Here is a 23,616-nt window from a genome sequence, read left to right as displayed (position 1 = left end):
GTGGTGTCTCTTTGACCTCTGATGGGGCTCCTGAACTATGTGCCTCAATCTTGCTATCCTCATTTAAGGCTTGATGACCTTTTCCTTAGAATATTGTAAAAACAGTCTTTTCTGTCTGTTGTCATCTATGCAATTGCCTCCTGTTATGGTTTGGATATGAGGTGTTCCCCCCAAAAAAACTTATGTGTGAGACAATGCAAGAAAATAGAGGAAACAATTGTTTTTTTGAGAGCCTTCATCTAATCAATATATTAATCTACTTGAATGGATTAATTGGTAACTTTGGGCCTGTAGGCAGGGTGTAGCTGGAGGTGGAGGGTCACTGGGTCCCTGCCTTTGGGGCATGTGTTTTGTCTGTGGTGAGAGGCACGCCCCCTCTCTGCTTCCTGATTGCTCAGTCCTTAGCTGCTTTTGTTCTTCATACCCCTTCCACCAAGGTGTTCTGCATCACCTCAGGCCTAGAGCTGTGGAGTTGATTATGGACCTAGACCAGAAATCTTGATCATCAAATAAACTTTTCTTATCTAAAATTGTTCTTGTCAGGTCTTTAGGTCACCACAGTAAAAAAGCTAAAACCCCTCCCTTTCCCCAAACATCTGGCATTTTCTTCCTGCTTAACCCTTGAGTGGCACACCACTCTAGAGCAAAAAGCTTGAGCATGCTGGACCATGCTGTGTCACATTCTACCTCAAACGCCCCATTTCCCAGCAGTCTTCCAACTCCATTTGCCTCAGATTTCTTCATAGTCACCAGACAGAGCATGTTTGTTATTTCAAGAACAAACTTCAGTGTCACATTTTTTGTAACATCTTTCTTAACCCTATAGCCATGTCATTTATAATATTATTTTAATTATGCTATTCTCTAAATTCTTAACTATACAAATACCTTTGATTGCTGTCTTTTAGAATAAACTTGGCCTTAATTAGAGCATGCAAAAAATATAAGAATAGTAGTTTCAATGTACGAAGGAAGAGGCCATGAATTGCCCTGCTTAAAGAACTGAGGGAAATTTCTCCAGTGTTTCAGTGCATATAAAGCCACTTGTATAAATTCTACATATGCATTCAACTGTCTTAAAATCTGACATTCAGTGCACATCATTTATTTTTTATTTATTTTATTAATTAATTAATTTATTTTTATTGGTTGTTCACAACATTACAAAGCTCTTGACATATCATCTTTCATACATTAGATTGAAGTGGGTTATGAACCCCCAATTTTACCCCAAATGCAGATTGCAGAATCACGTCGGTTACACATCCACAATTTTACATAATGCCCTATGAGTAATTGTTGTATTCTGCTACCTTTCCTATCCTCTACTATCCCCCCTCCCCTCCCCTCCCATCTTCTCTCTCTACCCCATCGACTGTAATTCATTTCTCTCCTTGTTTATAAACTTTTCCCATTCCCCTCACAACCTCTTATATGTAATTTTGTATAGCAATGAGGGTCTCCCTCCATTTCCATGCAATTTCCCTTTTCTCTCCCTTTCCCTCCCATCTCATGTCTCTGTTTAATGTTAATCTTTTCTTCCTGCTCTTCCTCCCTGCTCTGTTCCTAGTTGCTCTCATTATATCAAAGAAGACATTTGGTATTTGTTTTTTAGGGATTGGCTAGCTTCACTAAGCATAATCTGCTCTAGTGCCATCCATTTCCCTGCAAATTCCATGATTTTGTCATTTTTTAGTGTTGCGTAATATTCCATGGTGTATAAATGCCACATTTTTTTATCCATTCATCTATTGAAGGGCATCTGGGTTGGTTCCACAGTCTAGCTATTGTGAATTGTGCTGCTATGAACATCGATGTGGCACTATCCCTGTAGTATGCTCTTTTAAGGTCTTTAGGGAATAGTCCGAGAAGGGCAATAACTGGGTCAAATGGTGGTTCCATTCCCAGCTTTCCCAGGAATCTCCATACTGCTTTCCAAATTGGCCGCACCAATTTGCAGTCCCACCAGCAATATACAAGTGTACACTTTTCTCCACATCCTCGCCAGCACTTATTGTTGTTTGACTTCATAGTGGCTACCAATCTTACTGAAGTGAGATGGTATCTTAGGGTGGTTTTGATTTGCATTTCTCTGACTGCTAGAGATGGTGAGCATTTTTTCATGTACTTGTTGATTGATTGTATATCCTCCTCTGAGAAGTGTCTGTTCAGGTCCTTGGCCCATTTGTTGATTGGGTTATTTGTTATCTTATTGTCTAATTTTTTGAGTTCTTTGTATACTCTGGATATTAGGGCTCTATCTGAAGTGTGAGGAGTAAAGATTTGTTCCCAGGATGTAGGCTCCCTATTTACCTCTCTTATTGTTTCTCTTGCTGAGAAAAAACTTTTTAGTTTAAGTAAGTCCCATTTGTTGATTCTTGTTATTAACTCTTGTGCTATGGGTGTCCTATTAAGGAATTTGTAGATCGGAGCCAACTTTTTCTTCTATCAGACGCAGCGTCTCTGATTTGATATCAAGCTCCTTGATCCATTTTGAGTTAACTTTTGTGCATGGCGAGAGAAAGGGATTCAGTTTCATTTTGTTGCATATGGATTTCCAGTTTTCCCAACACCATTTCTTGAAGATGCTATCCTTCCTCCATTGCATGCCTTTAGGCCCTTTATCAAATACAAGATAGTTGTAACTTTGTGGATTAGTCTCTGTGTCCTCTGTTCTATACCATTGGTCCACCCGCCTGTTTTGGTACCAGTACCATGCTGTTTTTGTCACTATTGCTCTGTAATATAGTTTGAAATCTGGTATCGCTATACCGCCTGATTCACACTTCCTGCTTAGAATTGCTTTTGCTATTCTGGGTCTTTTATTTTTCCATATGAATTTCATGATTGCTTTATCTATTTCTACAAGAAATGCCGTTGGGATTTTGATTGGCATTGCATTAAACCTATAGAGAACTTTTGGTAATATCGCCATTTTGATAATGTTAGTTCTGCCTATCCATGAACAGGGTATATTTTTCCATCTTCTAAGATCTTCTTCTACTTCTCTCTTTAGGGTTCTGTAGTTTTCATTGTATAAATCTTTCACCTCTTTTGTTAGGTTGATTCCCAAGTATTCTATTTTTTTTGAGGATACTGTGAATGGAGTGTTTTTCCTCATTTCCGTTTCAGAAGTTTTGTCGCTGATATACAGAAATGCCTTTGATTTATGTGTGTTGATTTTATATCCTGCCACTTTGCTGAATTCATTTATTAGTTCTAGTAGTTTCTTTGTAGACCCTTTTGGGTCTCCTAGGTATACAATCATGTCCTCTGCAAATAGTGATAATTTAAGTTCTTCTTTTCCTATTTTTATGCCTTTAATTTCTTTCATCTGTCTAATTGCTCTGGCCAGTGTTTCGAGAACTATATTGAGTAGAAGTGGTGATAGAGGGCATCCCTGTCTTGTTCCAGATTTTAGAGGGAATGCCTTCAATTTTTCTCCATTCAGAATGATGCTAGCCTGAGGCTTAGCATAGATAGCTTTTACAATGTCGAGGTAAGTTCCTGTCATCCCTAGTTTTTCTAATGTTTTGAACATAAAGGGATGCTGTACTTTGTCGAATGCTTTTTCTGTGTCTGTCTAGATGATCATATGGTTCTTATCTTTAAGTCTATTGATATGGTGAATAACATTTATTGATTTCTGTATATTGAACCATCCTTGCATCCCAGGGATGAATCCTACTTGATCATGCTGCACAATTTATTTGCTGTGTTTTTGTATTCAATTCGCCAGAATTTTATTGAGGATTTTTGCATCTAGGTTCATTAGAGATATTGGTCTGTAGTTTTCTTTCTTTGAGGTGTCTTTGTCTGGTTTCGGAATCAGGGTGATGTTGGCCTCATAGAATGAATTTGGAAGAGCTCCCTCTTTTTCTATTTCCTGAAATAACTTGAAAAGTATTGGTATTAATTCTTCTTTAAAGGTTTTGTAAAACTCCGCTGTATACCCGTCCGGTCCTGGGCTTTTCTTGGTTGGTAGTCTTTTGATGGCTTCTTCAATTTCATCCATTGATATTGGTCTGTTCAAATTGTGTGTATCCTCCTGACTCAGTCTGGGCAAATCATATGACTTAAGAAATTTATCGATGTCTTCACTATCTTCTATTTTATTGGAATATAGGTTTTCAAAATAATTTCTAATTGTCTTCTGTATTTCTGTAGCATCTGTTGTGATATTGCCTTTTTCATCCCGTAAGTTAGTAATTTGAGTTCTCTCTCTTCTTCTCTTCGTTAGCATGGCTAAAGGTCTGTCGATCTTATTTATTTTTTCGAAGAACCAACTTTTAGTTTTGTTAATTTTTTCAATAGTTTCTTTTGTTTCAATTTCATTGATTTTCGTTATGATTTTAATTATTTCTTGCCTTCTGCTACATTTGTTGTTGTTTTGCTCTTTCTTTTCTAGGGCTTTGAGATGAAGTGTGAGCTCATTTATTTGTTGTTTTTTTTCTTTTTTTGAGGAATGACCTCCAGGCGATGAATTTCCCTATTAAAACTGCTTTCATTGTGTCCCATAGATTCTGATATGTTGTGTCTGTATTTTCATTTATCTCTAAGAATTTTTTTTTATTTCCTCCTTTATGTCTTCTGTAACCCATTGATCATTCAGTAACATATTGTTCATTTTCCATGTGATGTAGGATTTTTCCTTCCTTCTTTTATCATTGATTTCCAGTTTCATTCCATTATGATCAGATAAAATGCATGGTATTATCTCCACCCCTTTATATTTACTGAGAGTTGCCCTATGGCATAATATATGGTCTATTTTTGAGAAGGATCCATGTGCTGCTGAGAAAAAAGTATATCCATTTGATGATGGTTGATATATTCCATATATGTCAGTTAAATCTAGATTATTGATTGTGGTATTGAGTTCTATAGTTTCTTTATTCAACTTTTGTTTGGAGGATCTGTCCAATGGTGAGAGAGGTGTGTTGAAGTCACCCATAATTATTGTGTTGTGGTTTATTTGATTCTTGAACTTGAGGAGAATTTGTTTTATGAATGTCGCAGCACCATTATTTGGTGCATAAATATTGATAATTGTTATGTCTTGTTGGTGAATGGTTCCTTGTAACAGTATATAATGTCCTTCCTTATCCCTTTTGATTAACTTAGTCTTGAAGTCGATTTTAGTCGATATGAGGATGGCCACCCCTGCTTGCTTACGAGGACCGTGTGCATGGTCTATTTTTTCCCATCCTTTCACCTTCAGCCTGTGTATGTCTTTTCCAATCAGATGTGTCTCCTGGAGGCAGCATATCATTGGATTTGTTTTTTTAATCCATGATACCAGCCTATGTCGCTTTATTGGAGAGTTTAAGCCATTAACATTTAGAGTTACTATTGATATATGGTTTGTACTTCCAGCCATGTTTGATTTTTTATCCTTTTTTTTAAAATTTAGTTTGTTTCTCCATGATTAGCTTTCCCCCCCGCCCTCTGTCTTTACCGAGGCACTTCCCACTGATCGTTTTGGTTATTGTTTTTCATTTCTTCCTCGTGTAGTGTTTTGCTCAAGAAGCTTTGCAATGCTGGTTTTCTGGCTGCAAATTCTTTTAACTTTTGTTTATCATGAAAGATTTTTATTTCGTTGTCATACCTGAAGCTTAATTTTGCTGGATATAGAATTCTTGGTTGGCATCCATTGTCTTTCAGTGTTTGAAATACATTATTCCATGACCTTCTTGCTTTCAGCGTCTGTGATAAAAAATCCGTTGTTAACCTTATTGGTTTACCCCTGAATGTAATCTGCCTCCTTTCTCTTGTAGCTTTTAATATTTTCTCTTTGTTCTGTATATTGGATATCTTCATAACAGTGTGTGTTGGCGTTGGTCTACTGTGATTTTGTTTGCTCGGTGTCCTGTATGCATCTTCAATTTGTATATCCGTTTCCTTTTTTTATTTCTGGAAAGTTTTCTGTAATTATTTCATTCAGCAGGTTACTCATTCCCTTGGTTTGAACCTCTATACCTTCCTCTATCCCGATGACTCTTAAGTTTGGTCTTTTTATGTTATCCCATATCTCTTGGATGTTTTTATCGTGATTTTTTACCTGCCTTTCTGAGTTGGCTAGACTCTTCTCAAGATGATATATTTTGTCTTCATTATCTGACGTTCTGGCTTCTACTGGCTCCACTCTGTTAGTGGTATTCTCAGTTGAGTTTTTAATTTGGTTTATCGTTTCCTTCATTTCTAGAATTATTGTTTGATTTTTTTTATAATCTCTATCTCCTGATAAAGATGCTTAACTTCTTCTTTTATCTGTTTATGTAATTCGTTTTCAATGTGTTCTTTCACTGTTTGAATTTGCTGTCTCATATCCTCTTTAAGGTTCCATTCCATCTGTTTAAGGTATTCCTTGAGTTCTTTATATGACCATTTTTCTGATGACTCTAGGTCCTCCTGAATATTTAGGCTGTCCTGCATTGTTTGTACTCCTTTTCTTCCTTGCTTTTTCATGCTGCTCATGTTACTTCTTGTTCTGTTTGACTGCTGAGTTACTGTTTACTCCTATAAATTTATTTGATGCTTGGGAGGAAAGGTATTAGAAGGGAAGGGAAGAAGTAACTAGAGAGAATGAGAGTAAGCAGGTAGAATTCAAGGAAAGGGGAATAAGAAAAATGAAAAGAAACGAAAAGACAAAAGAAGAAAAAATAGGAAATAAAAAAAAGAAAAAAAATTTTTCTTTAAAAATAATAATAAAAAAATTAAAATTAAAATTAGAAAATTTTAAAAAAGTTTTTAAAAAATTTAAAAAACAACAAGAAAGAAAAACCTAAATCAAAAAAAAAAAAAAAACAAAACAACTAATAAATGCAGTCTTAGAGTTTGATTAAGTTCTCTTCCAGTAGGTGGCGCTGTGCCCACCAGGCCAAGTTTCTCCTGTCAATACGCGGGAACCAATCACTGTGCGGCAACTCCTCCCAGACTGGGCGAGTCTCCAATCCTGAGTGCCTAGGGCCTCCTCTTGTGTCTAGTCACTTCCCACTTTTCCTCTAGCCAGGCTCCTCTCACGGGTGCCGCTCACCACAATACTGGCTACACGCCAGGTCTGCTGCTCCCGGGAGCCCTGTTTTCATGAACGACTGGGCACACTCTCCCTGTTTGCCATTCCCTCAGACCCTAAGTTTGTAGAGCTTGGGGCTGAGAATCCTCAGCGAATTTTACTTGCCCTCCGGTAGCCACGGCCCCGGTAGCTGGTGCAAGAGACCTCAGTTGTCAGCACTGGTGGGAGTGGTAGCCGGGTGTTCTGCGCCGCGGGTTCTGCGCCACTTCTGATTCCCTCGGTCTGGCTGTCACGCTCACGGGAGAGCTTGGAGGGGCCCTTACGGGAGAGCTGGGAGGGGCCCTTAAGGTTTCCCCGATGTGTGGAGAGGGAAGGCTAGGGGATTACACACCTGTAGCTGCAGGTTTCAATGAAGTTATCTCCTCCGCCGCAGTCTGGTGACGTCAGTTCTCTGCCATGGTGGTATCTCTTGCAAATGGCCACAGTTCGTTTCCCTTTGCCGGGTGACCAATGCAACGGGTGGGTCCTTACTGTCTCTCCCAAGCCCCGTTTCAAACCTGTGGCCACTACCTATGAAGGCTCGGTTGGCATTTACCTCTGTAGGATCAGAAGGGCTTACCAGATGTTTCAGCCGAATGGATTAGTGCTGAGTCACAGCTGTTTGTCTGCGGGAAGCAGGCGAACGGGAGCTTGAATTCAGCCGATCTGGGCTCAGTGTGTGTTCTGAGAGGCCCAGACTGTTCGCCCCAGATCCACGTCAGCTCAGCATTGCCTAGTGATCCTGAGCAAACAGCATTTAGACTGTTTACGACTCCCTATGCCCGCACAGCTGAAGAAGTCAGAGACTTGATCTCTCCACACCCACCGCCATGTTGGATCGATTTTTTTTCTTAATATATAGAATGTAATCATTTTTAAACATTCATTGTTTTTCAACTGAATGTAGTAAATTTGGAGGGAACCATTGCTATGTCTCGTTCCACTACTAAACACTCAGGGTCACTCCAGGTGAACTGGGCTACCACAAAATAATCACTCAGAGACAGAGAAATAACCTTTTTCTTTGGGTCCTGTGACGGCTCCTCCCTGTGACAGTTCCTCTGACTTTAGGGGTCCGTGGAGAGAGAGGGAGTGCACATCATTTAAAAAAATTGAATCTGTTTATACCTCTGCTTTTTAATTTCCATTTCATTTAAGTGAAAAATACTTGAATTTTATTTGAATGAATTTTGGGGTATAGACAAAATTTTTCTTATTTTAGGCAACAGAATGTTTTAAAGTAAGATAGCATCTATTTTTTAGATTTTGTTAAATATATTTAGATACTTCTTTAAGTGATACTAGTTGAACTTAAGAAAAATTATTTTTCCGCATCCTATTCCCAAAGGAACCAGGAATAGCATCGATCAGATTGTTTTTGTGATAAAGTAAAAGGACATTTATACCTTGATTTTTTAAAAAAGATTAAGTCAGAATTGTTTATTATATCTTAAATTTGAGGATTTTGAGGACCTTCATTATCAGAGTTTATTGTACCAAATTTAAACTAATGTCTAGAAATTGCACATGCTTACCTTACTAATATTAGAAGCAAACCAGCCATCTGCACAACTGAGTAGTCTTGATTTCTAACTTTGGACATGGCTCATTAAGCAAGTGCTCACATAACAGTTTCACATTTTTTTAAACCAGCAGTGAAATAGATATTGAAAGAGAAAACTCTTAAGAGTCAAACCAACAACTAAATGTTGAGGATTTCTTGTTTTTTTTTTTCTTCCAAGTGCCCAACAAAAGTTCCACAGATTCCATCTGATTTCGACATGTAAACAAACTGCTGTGAGGCAGGACTAAGCTGCTAGGACCCCTTCTCAGTTGTGCAGCCTTTCCCTTCTGATCTTGACCTTTCTATCTGGACCAACCTTGACTCCTGGGGAAAAAAGAAACATACATTTTGAAGTAGAGGCTAATGGAACAGTGAGGAGGAGATTTCTGGGAATTTTCTTACCCAGTTTCATAATTTCATGTTGCTTTAAAATGTTTATAAATATACAGTGTTCAATTTGATAATAGACTCAGGAGACAGTAATAAAGTCTCTCCTAATGTCTCCTTACAGGACAGAGAACATGCTGTGTATTTAATTTTCAGAACTTTTCCTGAATTTCAGTAAATTCAGCAGTCTTTCCTTGAGACTAATGCACACAACACCATGTTATTTATAACTTACAATTTGAAGTATAAAATTAAACTACTTACTTGAAATCTAGATGTTCAATGAGTACATATCCATCTATAGGGAAAAAAACATTGTTATGAATCTGAAGTTTTTCGAGAAAATGTTTTGTTTTTTTTGAATAGTGATTGAAATTTTATGGGCAACAAGCAAAAAACTTACATTTCCCTTTAGAATTGCGACATATCACTAGATTTTGTTCAGTGGTGTCAATGACTTCCAGTTCTTCTCCAGGTGTTATTGGCAAATCAAATATTCCATTTCTTGAATTACTGGAACATACCACTGCTCTATTGATGACGATAATTTCTTTGTCATACTGAAATGAAAAAAATCACTAATCAGACCATGCTTACACAGCCATCGTCCTTTTTCACAATAACCGAATTAATGGAGGATATGATAAAGTTACCTCAAAATTAAGACTCTAGATATTAAAAAATCCCTGAAGGAAAGAAAATAACAGGAAGGTAGTGGTGAAAGGGAAAGTCATTTTAAGAAAACCATAGCAAGATGTTAAGTATGACATTTTGTATGATTTTATTTTTTTAGAGAGAGAGAGGGAGAGAGAGAGAGAATATGAATCTTTTTTTGTGGGTGGACAACACAATGCCTTTATTTTTATTTTTTTATGTGGTGCTGAGAATCGAACCTGGGTCCTGCCAGTGCTAGGCGAGCACTCTACCGCTGAGCCACAGTCCCAGCCCAATGATTTTGTTTTTAAAATGTTCTTGCACCTGTTGTCTAATTTTACTAGAGTGGAATCCTGGAAGAAGAGAAAGCTAAAACCTGAGTATAGATTTAATAATCAGGGAAGGCATGCTGTTAGGTAACAAAGTTACTGCCAAACCCAGGAAAGGAGAACATTTTTTAAAAACACCCAAATCCTCTGTGTAGCCCCTTAGACTTTATACTACATACCAATCATTTCTAGATGGCACTCTTACATCTCCATGTACAAATACTTATTAATGTGATTCAGTGCCTTCTTCCACTCTTAGAAGTATTCTGAATTTGGATTATAAATCATAAGAAGACCCTATACCAAGAGATATAAGTTATAAGATATTTCTTTTTGCTAACAACGTAATAGCATCTAAATAACTGGTCTTACTCTCTTGGGGCTATTGTTTACTGTGAGTCCACAGTGATTTCTTAGAGTACAAGTCTGACTAGGCCACTTTCCCATTTATAAAGCTCTGAAAAGTCTTCATTACCCTTAGGATATGAACCACATTTCTGACCTTGATATTCAGGGATCTTTGCATGCAATCATTCTCCATTGCTCCATCTCCCCTTTATTGAAGCCTCATGGAACTATATGATAATCCTTGAATACCCTGTATACTTTTCATATTTCCATTATTTTGCTTGTGCTGTTTTTTTCTGCTTAAAATATTCATTTGTCTCTTGACCACCTCACTTTTTATGATTGCTATATATAATTTATTGTTTACTATGTATATACTCCTATTATAACATTTAGTAAACTATTTTAAGAAATGAAAATAAAGGACAGTCTTATTTATCTTTATACCTTCAATACCTGAGAGCAATGTGATACCCAATATTTTATAATTTGAGCTGGATAAAAATTATTGAAATAGCATAGTCTTTCTAATGGCAACTACAAAAACTCATCATAGAAAAAAATAGATTCCTACATATATATAGGAAATGAAATTTCTGTCCCATGTGAGACAGTCAAAAATATGAGGGGGAAAAAGCCCTAGATAGGATTTAGGAGTCTTTTCAACAAGTAATTGCTACATTATTGTTTTCCACCTAATAAAACACCACCACAATTTGCAATAGATAATTTCAGATCACGATTTCTAGATATAGTAACCATAGTCAGCTTTGGTCTAAGTGGAAGTTATAAGTGATTGAGAGATTTATGTATATTCCTTTTTTAGTTTGGTTCAAAAACAATTTGGGATGTTTATAAAGTGTTGGGTAGTCATTTGATTGTTAGAATTGTTTGATTTTTAGAATTATGGAATAATGTTCCAGGGACTCTTTGTGACAGAATAAGATGTCAAACACATTCCTTTCTCCTTCTTTCCCTCCCTCCCTTCAGTTATCATTTATTTGTTTGTATAGTCATTCGCTCACTGAGCACCAGGAGTTTAGTTTTTTGTTGAAGGCTGGGAACAAACTTGACAAATTAGAATCCCCTTCCAGAGGGACTTGGGAGATTAGTTCAGGACAAGCCCTGGTTGTAAACAACTTATAGATAGTAGAGGTAGAAAATGTGCCAAGGAGTGACTTGACTTGGAGGAACTAGGAAAGAGTGAATGACATTTGAACAGTGCCAAAAAGAACAACTCTTAGGAGTTTTTCCAGGCAAAGGGACTAGCATGTACAAAGGCACATCAATATAGAAATACATTAGGAAAAATAAAAATAAAGTATTGGTGAAGCAAATTTTTAGGGTCTTTAAAAGTGCACATTTCTAGCCTAGCGTCAACATATGCGCCTGTAATCCCAGTTGCTCTGGAGGCTGAGGCAGGAGTATTGCAAGTTCAAAGTTAGGCTCAGCAACTTAGTGAGGCTCTAAGCAACTTAACGAGACCCTGTCTTGAAATTAAATAAATAAATAAAAAGGGCTGGGATGTGGCTTAATGGTTGAGTGCTCCTGGGTTCAATATCTCTGGTACCAAACAACAAAAAGAAGTTAATCGTTGCTAATTTTTACCTTCAGAGGAAAACATACCTGAAATCTTTCTCTAAAAAGTTTTTCTTCTTTTCCCATTCTGTTTTTTTCTAAGTTTTGCATCTTGGTTCTGAAGAATTTTCTAGGAGAGAAACTGGCAAGAACCATGCAAGTAGTCTACAAAGTCATTCTATCTCAGGACAAATTCAGGCATAACTAATTCTGTATAATTTCATATGAAATCGTATATGTTTATTTATTTATACACATAACCTCCACTAGAGCAGATTGTTAAAACCACTGAAAAAGGTAATTAAGACTAATTACTGGGGCTGGGGTTGTGGCTCAGCAGTAGAGTACTCGCCTGGCATGCACGAGGCACTGGGTTCGATCCTCAGCACCATATAAATGTAAAATGGATATTGTGTCCACCTAAAAAACTTAAAAAATAAATATTTTTAAAAAAAGACTAATTACTTTTCCCCACCATTGAAAAGAAAATTCTATACATTTGTGTGTGTGTGTGTGTGTGTGTGTGTGTGTGTTTTATTTTGATGTTGGAAATAAAATCCAGGGCCTTGTGCATGCTAGGAAAGCACTCTACACTGAGCTATACCTCTAGCTCCATATATTTTGTTTTCTTTTTTGTGGTACTGGGGGTTGAACCCAGGGCCTTGCATACACTTAGTGCCCAATCTACCACTGAGCTACATCTCCAAAGCTAAAAAATATTTTTGATCACAAAATAATATGGAATAAAATCAAGTTGGTAGAGGATGGTTAATGGGTATAGGAGTGGCATTGGATAGGAGGAATAACTTCCAATGTTCTATAGCATAGTATGGATGGTGACAATTAAGCATATATTTCACAATAGCTAGTAGAGAATTTTTAACGTTACCAACACAAATGACAAATGTTTAAGGTGATGGATGTGCCATTTATGCATTTTACACATATACTGAAATGTCATACTATGCACCACAAATATAATTATTGTGTCAAAAATAAAAATTAAAAAAATAAGTTTGATCAGACAATTTAAGGTAAACAAGGAACTTCTCTGAATTAGACCTGAAAGCATAATTAAGTATTTTTTTAAGAGAAACAAATTTATCAACTTTCCCACTCAACTTCAGATTATTTAATAGAAACCAGGAACAGTGAGTAAAGGGCTTACAGGTTATGGTTTCAACTTTTCAAACATAATTGTGGACCCACAATTCTACATGGCTCAAAGAACTATCCTATGTGCTGAATGGGGAGATGGATAGAATTAATAAAGCAAAATTCTTATCAACTGTTCAAGAATTAGAGCATATAAATGTGGTATATAACCACATAAATGTGGCTCATATAGCAGAAGCTGGTCATGACTCCTCCCTTGCTCTCCCTTTTGCTTTGCACATGGGTTTGGTTTTGCTTCAGGGAGTTTAATATATTGACAAAATGAAAAGTCACCCAGGTCCTGTCAGTTTTATTCTGAAGTGTCTCTTATATCTGTTTCTTTCCAAGATTATAGTCACTGCCATGTTTCTGACTATCAGTGCTTCTGGCCTGAAATAGCATTTTCTTATCACTCTTTTAAAAAGTCCATCTGCATCCCTGCTTCCATGGCCATCTTTCAGTAATTTAATTAATCATGCTACTTGTTTTTCCTTAAAACCTTTCAATGTCTCTCTGCTGCCCAGAAGAAAAGTCCAGGTCTGCTTCAATCTACCTTCCCAGCTTTGTGAGCTGCCCTTTATCCTACATGTGCATTGTCTACTTGGGTCATCTTAGAAAGTGGACTGCATTTTCCATCTGGATACCCTTGCCAATTTCTCTTAGAATTTGATGTCATTTTTTGATTAATCAAAGCATGATAAAAGGGCTGAAGTCATAGAGAAAGCTTTTTTAAAAAATTTATTGATGTAATTGATGTGACACAGCAATCTGTATACGGGGTAAAAATGGGAGTTCATAACCCACTTGAATCAATCTGTGAAATATGGTATATTAAGAACTATGTAATGTTTTGAACAACCAACAATAAAATAAAATAAAATTTATTGGTAGAATAAGTTGTGATAGAGACCATTTTAAAAGGATCAAAGAGCACTTAGAAATTGGCACCTCTGTAGGATTAATGACAGCCTATCACATTTTCAAGTTTATTCAGTTGAGAGTAAAAACACTATTATGTCAGTTATAAAATATAAAAAAAACTAGGAAATTATTTCATTAGAACTTATTTGTAATTATCAACATAGTCAAAAATTATGCTGATATACCCCTTCTTGGAATTTTGTTGTGCTATGCTCTACAAACATTTTATAAGTATGAACTTTAAGGGAAAAGGGTCTCTTTTTTAGTCTATGAATACATCTTTCCATCTGGGGACAAATAAATTACATCAAATCTAAGCCCAAAGAAAATAAACTTAAGGGCCATCCTTTGCTATCCACTGAACTTAGATTTGGTTCAGACCAATGTGTGACTTCTTTGGGGTGCCCCAGTGAGACTTTTCAGACAGGTTTCCCAGAGCAGACAGGCCATACAGTGTTCACAGCTCTCTGACTATTTACCAAGGATTTCTCCAAGAAATTTGTTAAAGTCCCTTAGAGCCTACTCCATGTTCTTTACTGAGAAGGGAGCCAGAGCACTAGGTAAACTGGAGTCGGGTAAAACCCCGCCTCTCCCAGTGGGCAACAGAGAATTTGCATCACCTGAAAGAAGTTGGATCTTGAATTGATAAGATGTTCTTTTACAATTTTTAAAATAAAATTGTAGAATTGTATTTTAGGAAAATCAGGCTTATTGTGTAATACCTAGTTTCTGATTTTCTCCGAGTTTCACGACAGATAATTGGTGTATTCTGTTAAGTTATGCCTTATGGGGAGAAAGTTCATACAGCTTAAAAGGAGACTGGAAATTCTTCATTCTTTGATAAGGGCTAACTTGAAATCTTTCTTCACACCAAAAATAAGGGAGGAATAAAGGGAGGATAAATGTGTATGGTACATGACTTTTTTTTAATCTTTTTATTTTAATCCTTTCAGTTCTACTATGATGAGAAATCTGTGAATCCAATTTAATGACTTGCCTAAGGTCACCCAGCCAATTAAAAGGTATAAACTGCAGCAGAGAAGCTATAACGCAAGTGTACTTGTGTTCATACCTTTCCGATGCATCAGCACCTTTCTTTTCTTTTTTCCCCTTTGATACCAAAAACTTGGGCTTCCAAGTTTTTATTTTATCTTCATCTCTGAGGAGAAAAATATTTGAACAAGTAAATTAAAACTTAAATATTAAACATTTATGGAATTATCAGTACTTTCTGGGCAATTGTTTTATTAAAGAAAGATAAGTCATGTAGAAATACATTTTGATAGCCTATGCAAAGCCATATAGTACATAATTTAGGCTTTGCAGACTATCATATCCATGGTAACTGTTCAACTGTTGCGGTTTTATTTAAAAAAAAACTAGTGGCAGGCCACACTTGGCTCACAGGCCATCATTTGCTGACCCCCCTGTTCTACAGTGATCCAGATTTGAAACCGGAAGCAAGAGATCAACCTGCTTATAATCACATCTCTTGAGCCTGTTTCTTTGCCTTTAAAATGTGAATAATACTAAACTTTGCCATGAGACAAGTCTAAACCAACTAGTGTTTAGCATTTGGGGTCAGGGCAGAAGAGGATGCTGGAAAAGAAAGGGTATTAGAAGGATTTCTATTTGAGCACTTCTGTGTGAGGTGGTCTTCTGGGCATTTATATGTTAACTCATTTGTTTTTTCATAGTAGGTTCTGCATGGGTCCTTTAGTCATTCATAAAGTTTAAAAAGAAGAAAATGAATGATCAGAGAATTAAGGTAACTTATCTTGGTCATAGAAATAAGCATAATCTAACCTCTTAAAAACATCCATTTTTTTCTCAGCGTTTTTCCACTTTTAAACACAGAATTGAGAGTATACTATGTGCATACAGTTTTGCATTGTTTCTAATTGTCATTATAGTATGTTTATCCATGTCACTGGAAACTATTCACCATACATTTAGCATATTAAGTAGCCATGTTGAATATTTTAATACACTCAGCAGATTACTGTATATTTGGGCATTTAGCTTGTTTGAAACATCATCTTTTTATAAATTGCACTGAAATAGATTTTTTTCAAGCATGATTTCTCTCTCTCTCACACACACATACACACACACACAAACACACACACATACACTTATTAGAAGCAGGCAAAGAAGAAAAATAATGATAACATGGAAACCAAGGAAAAGTTAGTATTTCTCCCCCTTTTGTGGATGGTATAATCAACAGTTTAAGAGTATTGAGAAACCAGGTAAGATAATGATTTAAAAGTATTCCTGGGATTTAACAAAGGAGTTACTAGTGATCTTACAAAATGTAAGTTCACTGGTATGATAGAGGCAGAAGTCTAATTTCAGTGAGCAGGGGAAGATGAATTGAAGAAAATCAGAGGAGAACTCCATTTCCAGCCATTGGGTTGAAGGAAAAGACAGGTAACAAGTTAACTAGAGAGGGGACACCGAGTTAGGATGGTTTCTTTCCCTTCTTTCTTTATAGATTACAGTTATTTAATTCTTGTCAAATTTTCTTTGCTATTCTGCATGCTACCATCTACATAGGTTATTAAATAAATGTGGCAAGCCTCCAGATTCAAAGATAAGAAATAAAAACAAATTCCAGAGCTCCTCTGCCTCTTGGGTCACTACCACTGTTGGATTACCTGCTTTTCATCATTTTTCTTTAGTTGTGCAGGGACTATTATTCTTTCTCTGGTCCCCATGGATCTGGAGAGGTGGTTCTCTGAACGTATTTAAGAAAGCATCAGGAAATGGGTCAGGTGGCAGCAGGGATGACCAATGTGGTAAATTGACTTACTTTGACTCTTTTTCACTTATGTCCACATCATCATAGATAATAACTTCCTGAGACCTAAGTTCTAAAGGGTCAAGATAGGATCAAAATAGTTCATTATTAGGTATGTTTTATACAACCTTTGGATTTCCAAATTATACACAACTACCCAAATATCTGAGTGTATCCATGAGCCTATTTTATCAATCTGATTATAGATGAGCTGGAACAAAAAGGTTCTTTTTTGCAAAGAAATTCAACTGAGCTATTAACAAAATAGTGATTAATAAATGTATTAATATCAATATGATTTCATGCAGAATTCATAAAAATATGAACTTGCTGGGAGAATCATTTTTAGAAGAGGTTTCCTTTTTTCTAGAACTGGAAAAAGACTTCTACTGGTTGAGGGCTTTTCTTAATTCCCAAAGCGGGGAAAAAACAAATTTAGTAGAATATTAGTGTTGATTTTTTTCTTTCATGAAATCTTTTAAGTCAAACCATTGATAACCTTTATAATAATAATCATGTGTTACATTGATTCTTAGTACATAATCATAATTAGACCTTTTTAGTTTATGATATTTACATTCTTTGGAACCCTACATAGGATTACATGATTTTCAGGTGATTTCCATTTGAAAAAGTTTGAGCCATTTTGGCATAATCATAATTTATATTCAATTATTTACAACCATTCATTGTTTAAATTATTTTCTTCAGTACTTTTAAATATGGATAGGGGTACAGGTTGACTATCCTTTATTTGAAATGCTTTGGAACAGAAGTTTTGGATTTCAATTCTTTTTGGATTCTGGGATATTTGCATATACAAATGAGATATCTTAGTTATAGGACCCAAATCTAAACTCAGAATTTGTTTGTATTTCATGTGCATCATATATACCTACCTAAAAGTAATTTTATACATTTTTTTAGTGTGCCTACTTTTTTTTTTTTTTGGTACTAGGATTGAACTCAGGGGCTCTCGATCACTGAGCCACATGCCTAGCTCTATTTTGTATTTTATTTAGAGACAGGGTCTCACTGAGTTGCTTAGTTCCTTGCTTTTGCAGAAGCTGGCTTTGAACTCATGATCCTCCTGCTTCAGTATCATAAGCCACTGGTATTACAAGTGTGCACCACCACCCCTGGTGACATGTGCCTGCTCTTTGACTTCAACCCTGTCACATGAGATCAGTGTGGAGTTTTCCACTTGTGACATCATGTCAATATTCAGAAAGTTTTGGATTTTGGAGTATTTCAAATTTTTTAATGTTGGATTAGGAATGCTAAACCCAAGTCTTTCTGACTAGACTAGGAAACAGAATTGGGATGCATTTGTATTCTAAGTTGGCTTTAAACACACACCCAACACAAGCACACTACCATGCAGAGTATATGTTGGGAAACCTGTGATTTTACAGGTATATAATTTTTGTTATTTAGATTGGCAAACTCATATTTGTGGAATATAACATACATTCAGAGTACTAGGAGTGAAATCAAAATTGCTGTATATCTTAGCCCATGAACAAAACCAGTGAACAACTAAACACGTGCCCCTCTTGTTGGCAAATTCAGTGTTTGAACATGTTTTTAGAACACTGTCAGGTAGTAATTAACACTGGTAATGTCTTCAGTGTTTTAATGGCAAAGCAGACAATAGTTCAAGGACCCATTCTTGATTCAGTTAGTGTGCAGGCTGCAGTGTGATCATATTCAATTCATTATTTCATAATAAATAATTCTATCAAATCCACCAAGAGGTATGTGGTATAATGCAAAATACATGAATTTCATAGTTAGAGAGACCTGCTTACAAATCCCTAGCACCTCCCTAAAAAGGAACAAAAATATCTATTTTGGGGGGATTTTAAGAGCAAAACATCTGTTCCAAGTATGGTATAAGGTATTACCCACAAAATGTTTCTTATCTTTCCCAAAGTAAGAAATACTGTCATATGATATCTTCTTTGATTTTGATGGGCCCATTTTTCCTTGAATGTGGCAATATAGGAAGGAAGGATTACCACATCTCTTTCCCTGTCCTTAAATATACCAATGCAGAGTAATTTGGGTCAGCAACAAGTAAATGTCACTTACCTAAATCAGGCAGCGAAATGGAAAATGCACTGTTGATTGACAAAAGACACAAAAAGGTCAAGTGGGAAAAAGTCATGTTCAAAAAATGAACTCAACAAACATTGATTACTAGGGGTCCCAATCCATATGGCGCTTCCAGGGAAAGCTGTGAAGCAAACCTCCTGCAGCTTTGTTCTGATCACACCCGCCCCAACCCCAAACCTATTCAAAATGAATGAATCCCCACTGATGGCCAGTACTCCATTTCTTACCTAGACAACTCCAGACTGCCCCTGCAGCCCTGAGCTTCTCCATCCACAGAATCCTGTGCCTGTCTACTAACCTTCCAAGAGGCTAATATGACACATTACGTGTGGGTAAGTGTTTGTGAGACAGAACAACTTACTGATGAATTAATGGGATCTCTGTAGACACTGCATTCTGCCTATGTTATTTAAGCCAAAAGGGGACTTTTAGGAAGAAAGCCAGGCCAGGTAGAAATGTAAGATGGTGAATTTCTAAATGAGAAAAGGAGTGTGGCCCAGCTAGATTGTTTGGTGCACTTCACACCTCACCATTAAGGAGATAACATAGAAGTACCTATGTATTTTAAGCCTTCAATTTAAATTTTCCCCTATGGATATTTTTGGAGCACCCACCATGCACCAGTCCTTTGTGATAAATATATGAAATGATTACATCCACAGTTTCTGCCTGACATGGCTTGGAGTTTTGTAAGGGAGACTAAAAATAAATTACTAGAGCATACCTCTTCTGTCATAATCAGGACTATGTTATAGAAAAGCCATGTTCTGATGGATCTCTTGGTAGGTTTAGCTTCAACTGGATTAAAACCATACATCGGAGCATTATGTCTATAACAACTTCAGAATAGAATAGCATGATTCCACCCTAACATAGATAATGGTCCTAGTTAATTATTTTACCAGCCCTCACAAAATACAGATGTGTACCTACATCTGAGAGAGTTATGTCTGGAAGCTACACAATTCCCTCCTCCCTGGATGCAGGAGGAAACTGCATCCCTGTGATACACATGGAAGTGATTTGCCCCTGGTTGCAAATTGAGTAAATGGCAGAACTGAAACTGGAATCCAGAACCCTAGGCTCTTTCACTGCCAGTGCATTTGGAACCTCTCCAAAGACTGGCAGTTAGCCTGAGTTATCCTTCCTAGGTTCAAGACTTTTGAGATACACAAACTATTCAGTTGAATAGTTCATCTCCTCATTCCACACATTACTGCTCTCAAGACAAATTAAATATGGAAGTGTAGACAAATAAAACTGCTGGAACCTGGGCCAAGAAAGCATACAAGGACATAATTAATAACAGTGCTTAGTGATAACAATGTGTGTAGATGCCTAGACAATGACAGAATTTTCTGTTCTTGGCTTTGCTTGCTTAAGACTTTCCCTCTATCCTTGTTTACAACCTTTTATCATCAATTTTTTCAAGAGGGGCATGCCACTTTCTCATTAGTAGCACAGAGGCAGTTTGCTCAGCGATTGGTTTTAGTTTCTGACACTCCTTCCTGTCTCTGAGAACTGGGTGGAAGACATCAACCTGTGTATCTACCAGGCCAGCACTGTTAATCCCTCCCTGAAGAGAGAAAAATGGTACTTTTTACCTTGCATTTTCTTTTGACCTGGTTTTCTTCATTTTAAATCTACCTTTTTCCTTTCTGAAGAATTGCTGCAGTCTTTTAAGGGCTTCTTTTCCATCTAAACTATGAGGAATCAGAAGATAAACAACATGGCACTTGAGAGAGTCTTAGAGACGAAGGCTGCTGTAAAGAGAACCAGAGGCTGTGGTCTCATTTTCACAACACCCTACTCAAGGAAGGGAAAGAAAATGCCTTATCAACTACTCTGCTTTTCTTTGCTTAGATTCTAACATGAAGTAGCAGACACCAGTCAACCATGAAGGGAGTAATTACATTGCAGCACAAACTTTCATCCATCGCAAATAGTGTCTATTTTTGCACAGTTTATGGAGCAAGATAACGGGAGCATAGGCTACAAATGGCACTAGAAATATAGGAATTTCTGGCTCCTGAAATTCACAGTGCTGATTTTCAACTTACTTAATATTGCAACAATGGTGATACACTGACTGTCCGGTTGATTAAAATTCTCCCAGTATCCTTTTGGGGTTTGTGAGGGGTAAGGGAGTGATAACCTCAATCCCCTTTCCTTTAACCCTCAAACTTCTTGCTTTTAACATTTCCCTTTCGGCAATGTGATCTTTATAAATATTTGAAAAGTAATGTCCATTGAAACAAATATTGTTCTTGGTAACAGTGAGTTATTAGATATTAAATTATTCTCAAATCCCAGAGACTGGCAAAGGTAAGCTGTAATCATTGATTTTTTTTCCCTCGCAAAGCAACTACAGAATTGAAGCAAATTTTATTGATATTTACTTCTCCTTTCTTATTTATTTCCTTATACAGTATCAATGTTCTCTATTTGGGGAAGTAGACGTTTTCTCACAAGAGAAAGCAATGTATTTAAATTTGTGGTGTATGATTCTACATAATCACAAATATCCTATTCATCACAATGTAGTATTCTAATCACTCACCACAACTTTCTATGTGAATCCTCCCTTTAGTAAAGGTGGGTACTGGGGACAGGGATCATTGTTGAAGCTCATATTTACTGGACCAACAGGAAATACCATTGAACTTCAAAGCCAACAAAGAGAAACTCACTCTATTTTGGGGTAGTTGCTTTTTGTTTTGTAGATATCTTCATACATTTCTTCACTATTTTCTTCTGAAAGTAAAAAAAAATTATTATCATTCATTATAATTATAGTAGTTCAGATTAATATTTAACAAAAAGTTACTGAGTTTCTATTAGGTGCAAAGCATTTTGATCCTTCTTTAAGTAGTTTGTAGTGGAACTTATGCACGTTTCTATAAGCATGAAATAAAAATATTTAAACTTCTTTAAAATTATGTACAATGAAAATTAAGACTCACTTCCAACCCTGATTCCAGGTCTGTTCTGATTTATCAAAAGAAAGTTAATTTATCAAGATTGCCTCCTTTCACCCTCCCTTCTTCCCATATTTAGCACATAACACATAGCCTTTTAAGCATGAGACACTGTGCCTAATGCTGGGAAAATGATGGGAAACCAGATACTTTTTGAATAATCTCTCTGGTCTAAGCATGGCCTTAGTCTACAATAACACATAAGTTTAACATACACAGATAGTTGTTAATTCTACCCTGACAACATAGTCTAATGGAAAGAACATTGGATTAAGGGTCTGAATTTTGAGGTTACAAACTTGACTTAACACATAATGAGCATAAGGGGTCACATAACTTTCTCTGTGCCTCAGTTTTCTTTTTAAAATGACAGTATTGGATATAAATTTCTCTAATGTGGTTTCTCCATCTAAAAGTCAAAGATTCTAAGAAGAAACCCAACCAGGGTAATATATGATTATCTCCATTGCTTTTTAATTTTTTAAATTATTATTTTTAATTGGCAAAATTGTGTATATTTATGGTGTTTACCAAATCATGTTTTTGTTAACCGTATACATTGCAGAAAAACTAAATCAAGCTACGTAGCATATCTTTTACCTCACATACTTTTTTTTTGTGATGAGAACCTTAAAATCTACTCTTGGGCTAGAGTTGTGGCTCAGTGGTAGAGCGCTTGCCTAACACATGTGAGGCCCTGGGTTCAGTTCTCAGCACCACATATAAATAAATAAAGGTCTATTGATAACTAAAAAACATTTAAAAATTTTTAAAAATCTACTTTCGGCAATTTCTGGGTATACTTGTTATTAAATGAAATCATAATGTTTTGATTATTATACAGTAGATATCCTGAACTTATTCTGACAGTTTGTATCCTTTACTAATACCTCCCCATTGTTTTTCCATTCATTTACTTATTCAGCAGATATATCTTTTTAAAATATAGCATTACACTAGGGGCAGGAGAAACATTGAGCAAACAGGTAATAATCTAGGAGGGAAGACAGTTATCAAAGAGCCACATAAGTATAAACTTACAATTGAAGCAAGTGCTATGAAAAAGATGTCCCTGGTACTTTAAGACTGCTCACCAGGAAGAATATTCCTGGCTAAGCTTACTCAGGCAAAGCGTCCTGGCAAAAAGGGAGGAGTTGCTGGTTTATTATGGGCCAGCATTCATCATGAATATGCTTTAATCCTTGCATCAGTTGCATAGCAGGTACTGTTATCATTATCCCCAAGAGGTGGTAGCATCTGCAAACATCCTGCAGTGGGATTCGGGCAATCCTGGAAAGCTGTTGTGCCTGATATCAAGGGGAGGCTGAATATAGCATTCGCAGAAGCCACACAGGCCCCTAGTCATGTTAAGGTGGATCCTAAAAGTGCTGGGAAGCCATGAAACCATTTTAAGTAAAAAAAAAAAAAATTCCTCTAGTTAGACTAGATCAGCAGGAATCAGGAGGGAAGCAGTTGCAAGGAAACTGCTTGTTATCACAGGAATGCCCTTTCCAGAATCTTCACCTGCCCTCCTTGCACTTACAAGCACACACCTTGGGACCACTTCCCTTAGCTTACCGTCAATCCATCCAACTTATATTATTAAAGAGACGAATATAAACTAGAAGACACGTGATCCCTGGAAGTTTCAGAACCATCTCCCACACTTACCACTGTCTGAGGTAAATGATCTGGAGAAGTCCAACTTTGGTCTGTGAAATAGAGAA

At 36.5% G+C, this 23,616-nt stretch overlaps 1 protein-coding gene across 1 annotated transcript in view; it reads right to left on the bottom strand.

The window, feature by feature from the left end:
• Positions 1-7,288: 7,288 nt before the first annotated feature.
• Positions 7,289-23,616, bottom strand: part of FYB2 (FYN binding protein 2) — a gene marked incomplete at its 5' end in the record, with an annotated part of 107,853 nt that continues 91,525 nt past the window's right edge. Inside the window, 10 exons of the mRNA XM_081305614.1 lie at positions 7,289-8,942; positions 9,270-9,303; positions 9,409-9,565; positions 11,963-12,056; positions 15,063-15,149; positions 16,806-16,866; positions 18,888-18,916; positions 20,516-20,614; positions 21,602-21,665; positions 23,561-23,601. Coding sequence (XP_081161740.1) covers positions 8,921-8,942; positions 9,270-9,303; positions 9,409-9,565; positions 11,963-12,056; positions 15,063-15,149; positions 16,806-16,866; positions 18,888-18,916; positions 20,516-20,614; positions 21,602-21,665; positions 23,561-23,601 — 688 coding nt within the window. The 3' untranslated portion in view covers positions 7,289-8,920. The remainder of the gene's footprint in view (positions 8,943-9,269; positions 9,304-9,408; positions 9,566-11,962; positions 12,057-15,062; positions 15,150-16,805; positions 16,867-18,887; positions 18,917-20,515; positions 20,615-21,601; positions 21,666-23,560; positions 23,602-23,616) is intronic.

The sequence above is a fragment of the Spermophilus citellus genome, assembly GCF_964194105.1.
Source record: "Spermophilus citellus genome assembly, chromosome: 9".
NCBI lineage: Eukaryota > Metazoa > Chordata > Mammalia > Rodentia > Sciuridae > Spermophilus > Spermophilus citellus.
Note: the sequence above shows the minus strand (reverse complement) of the source record. Positions and strands in the feature narration are given on the sequence as shown.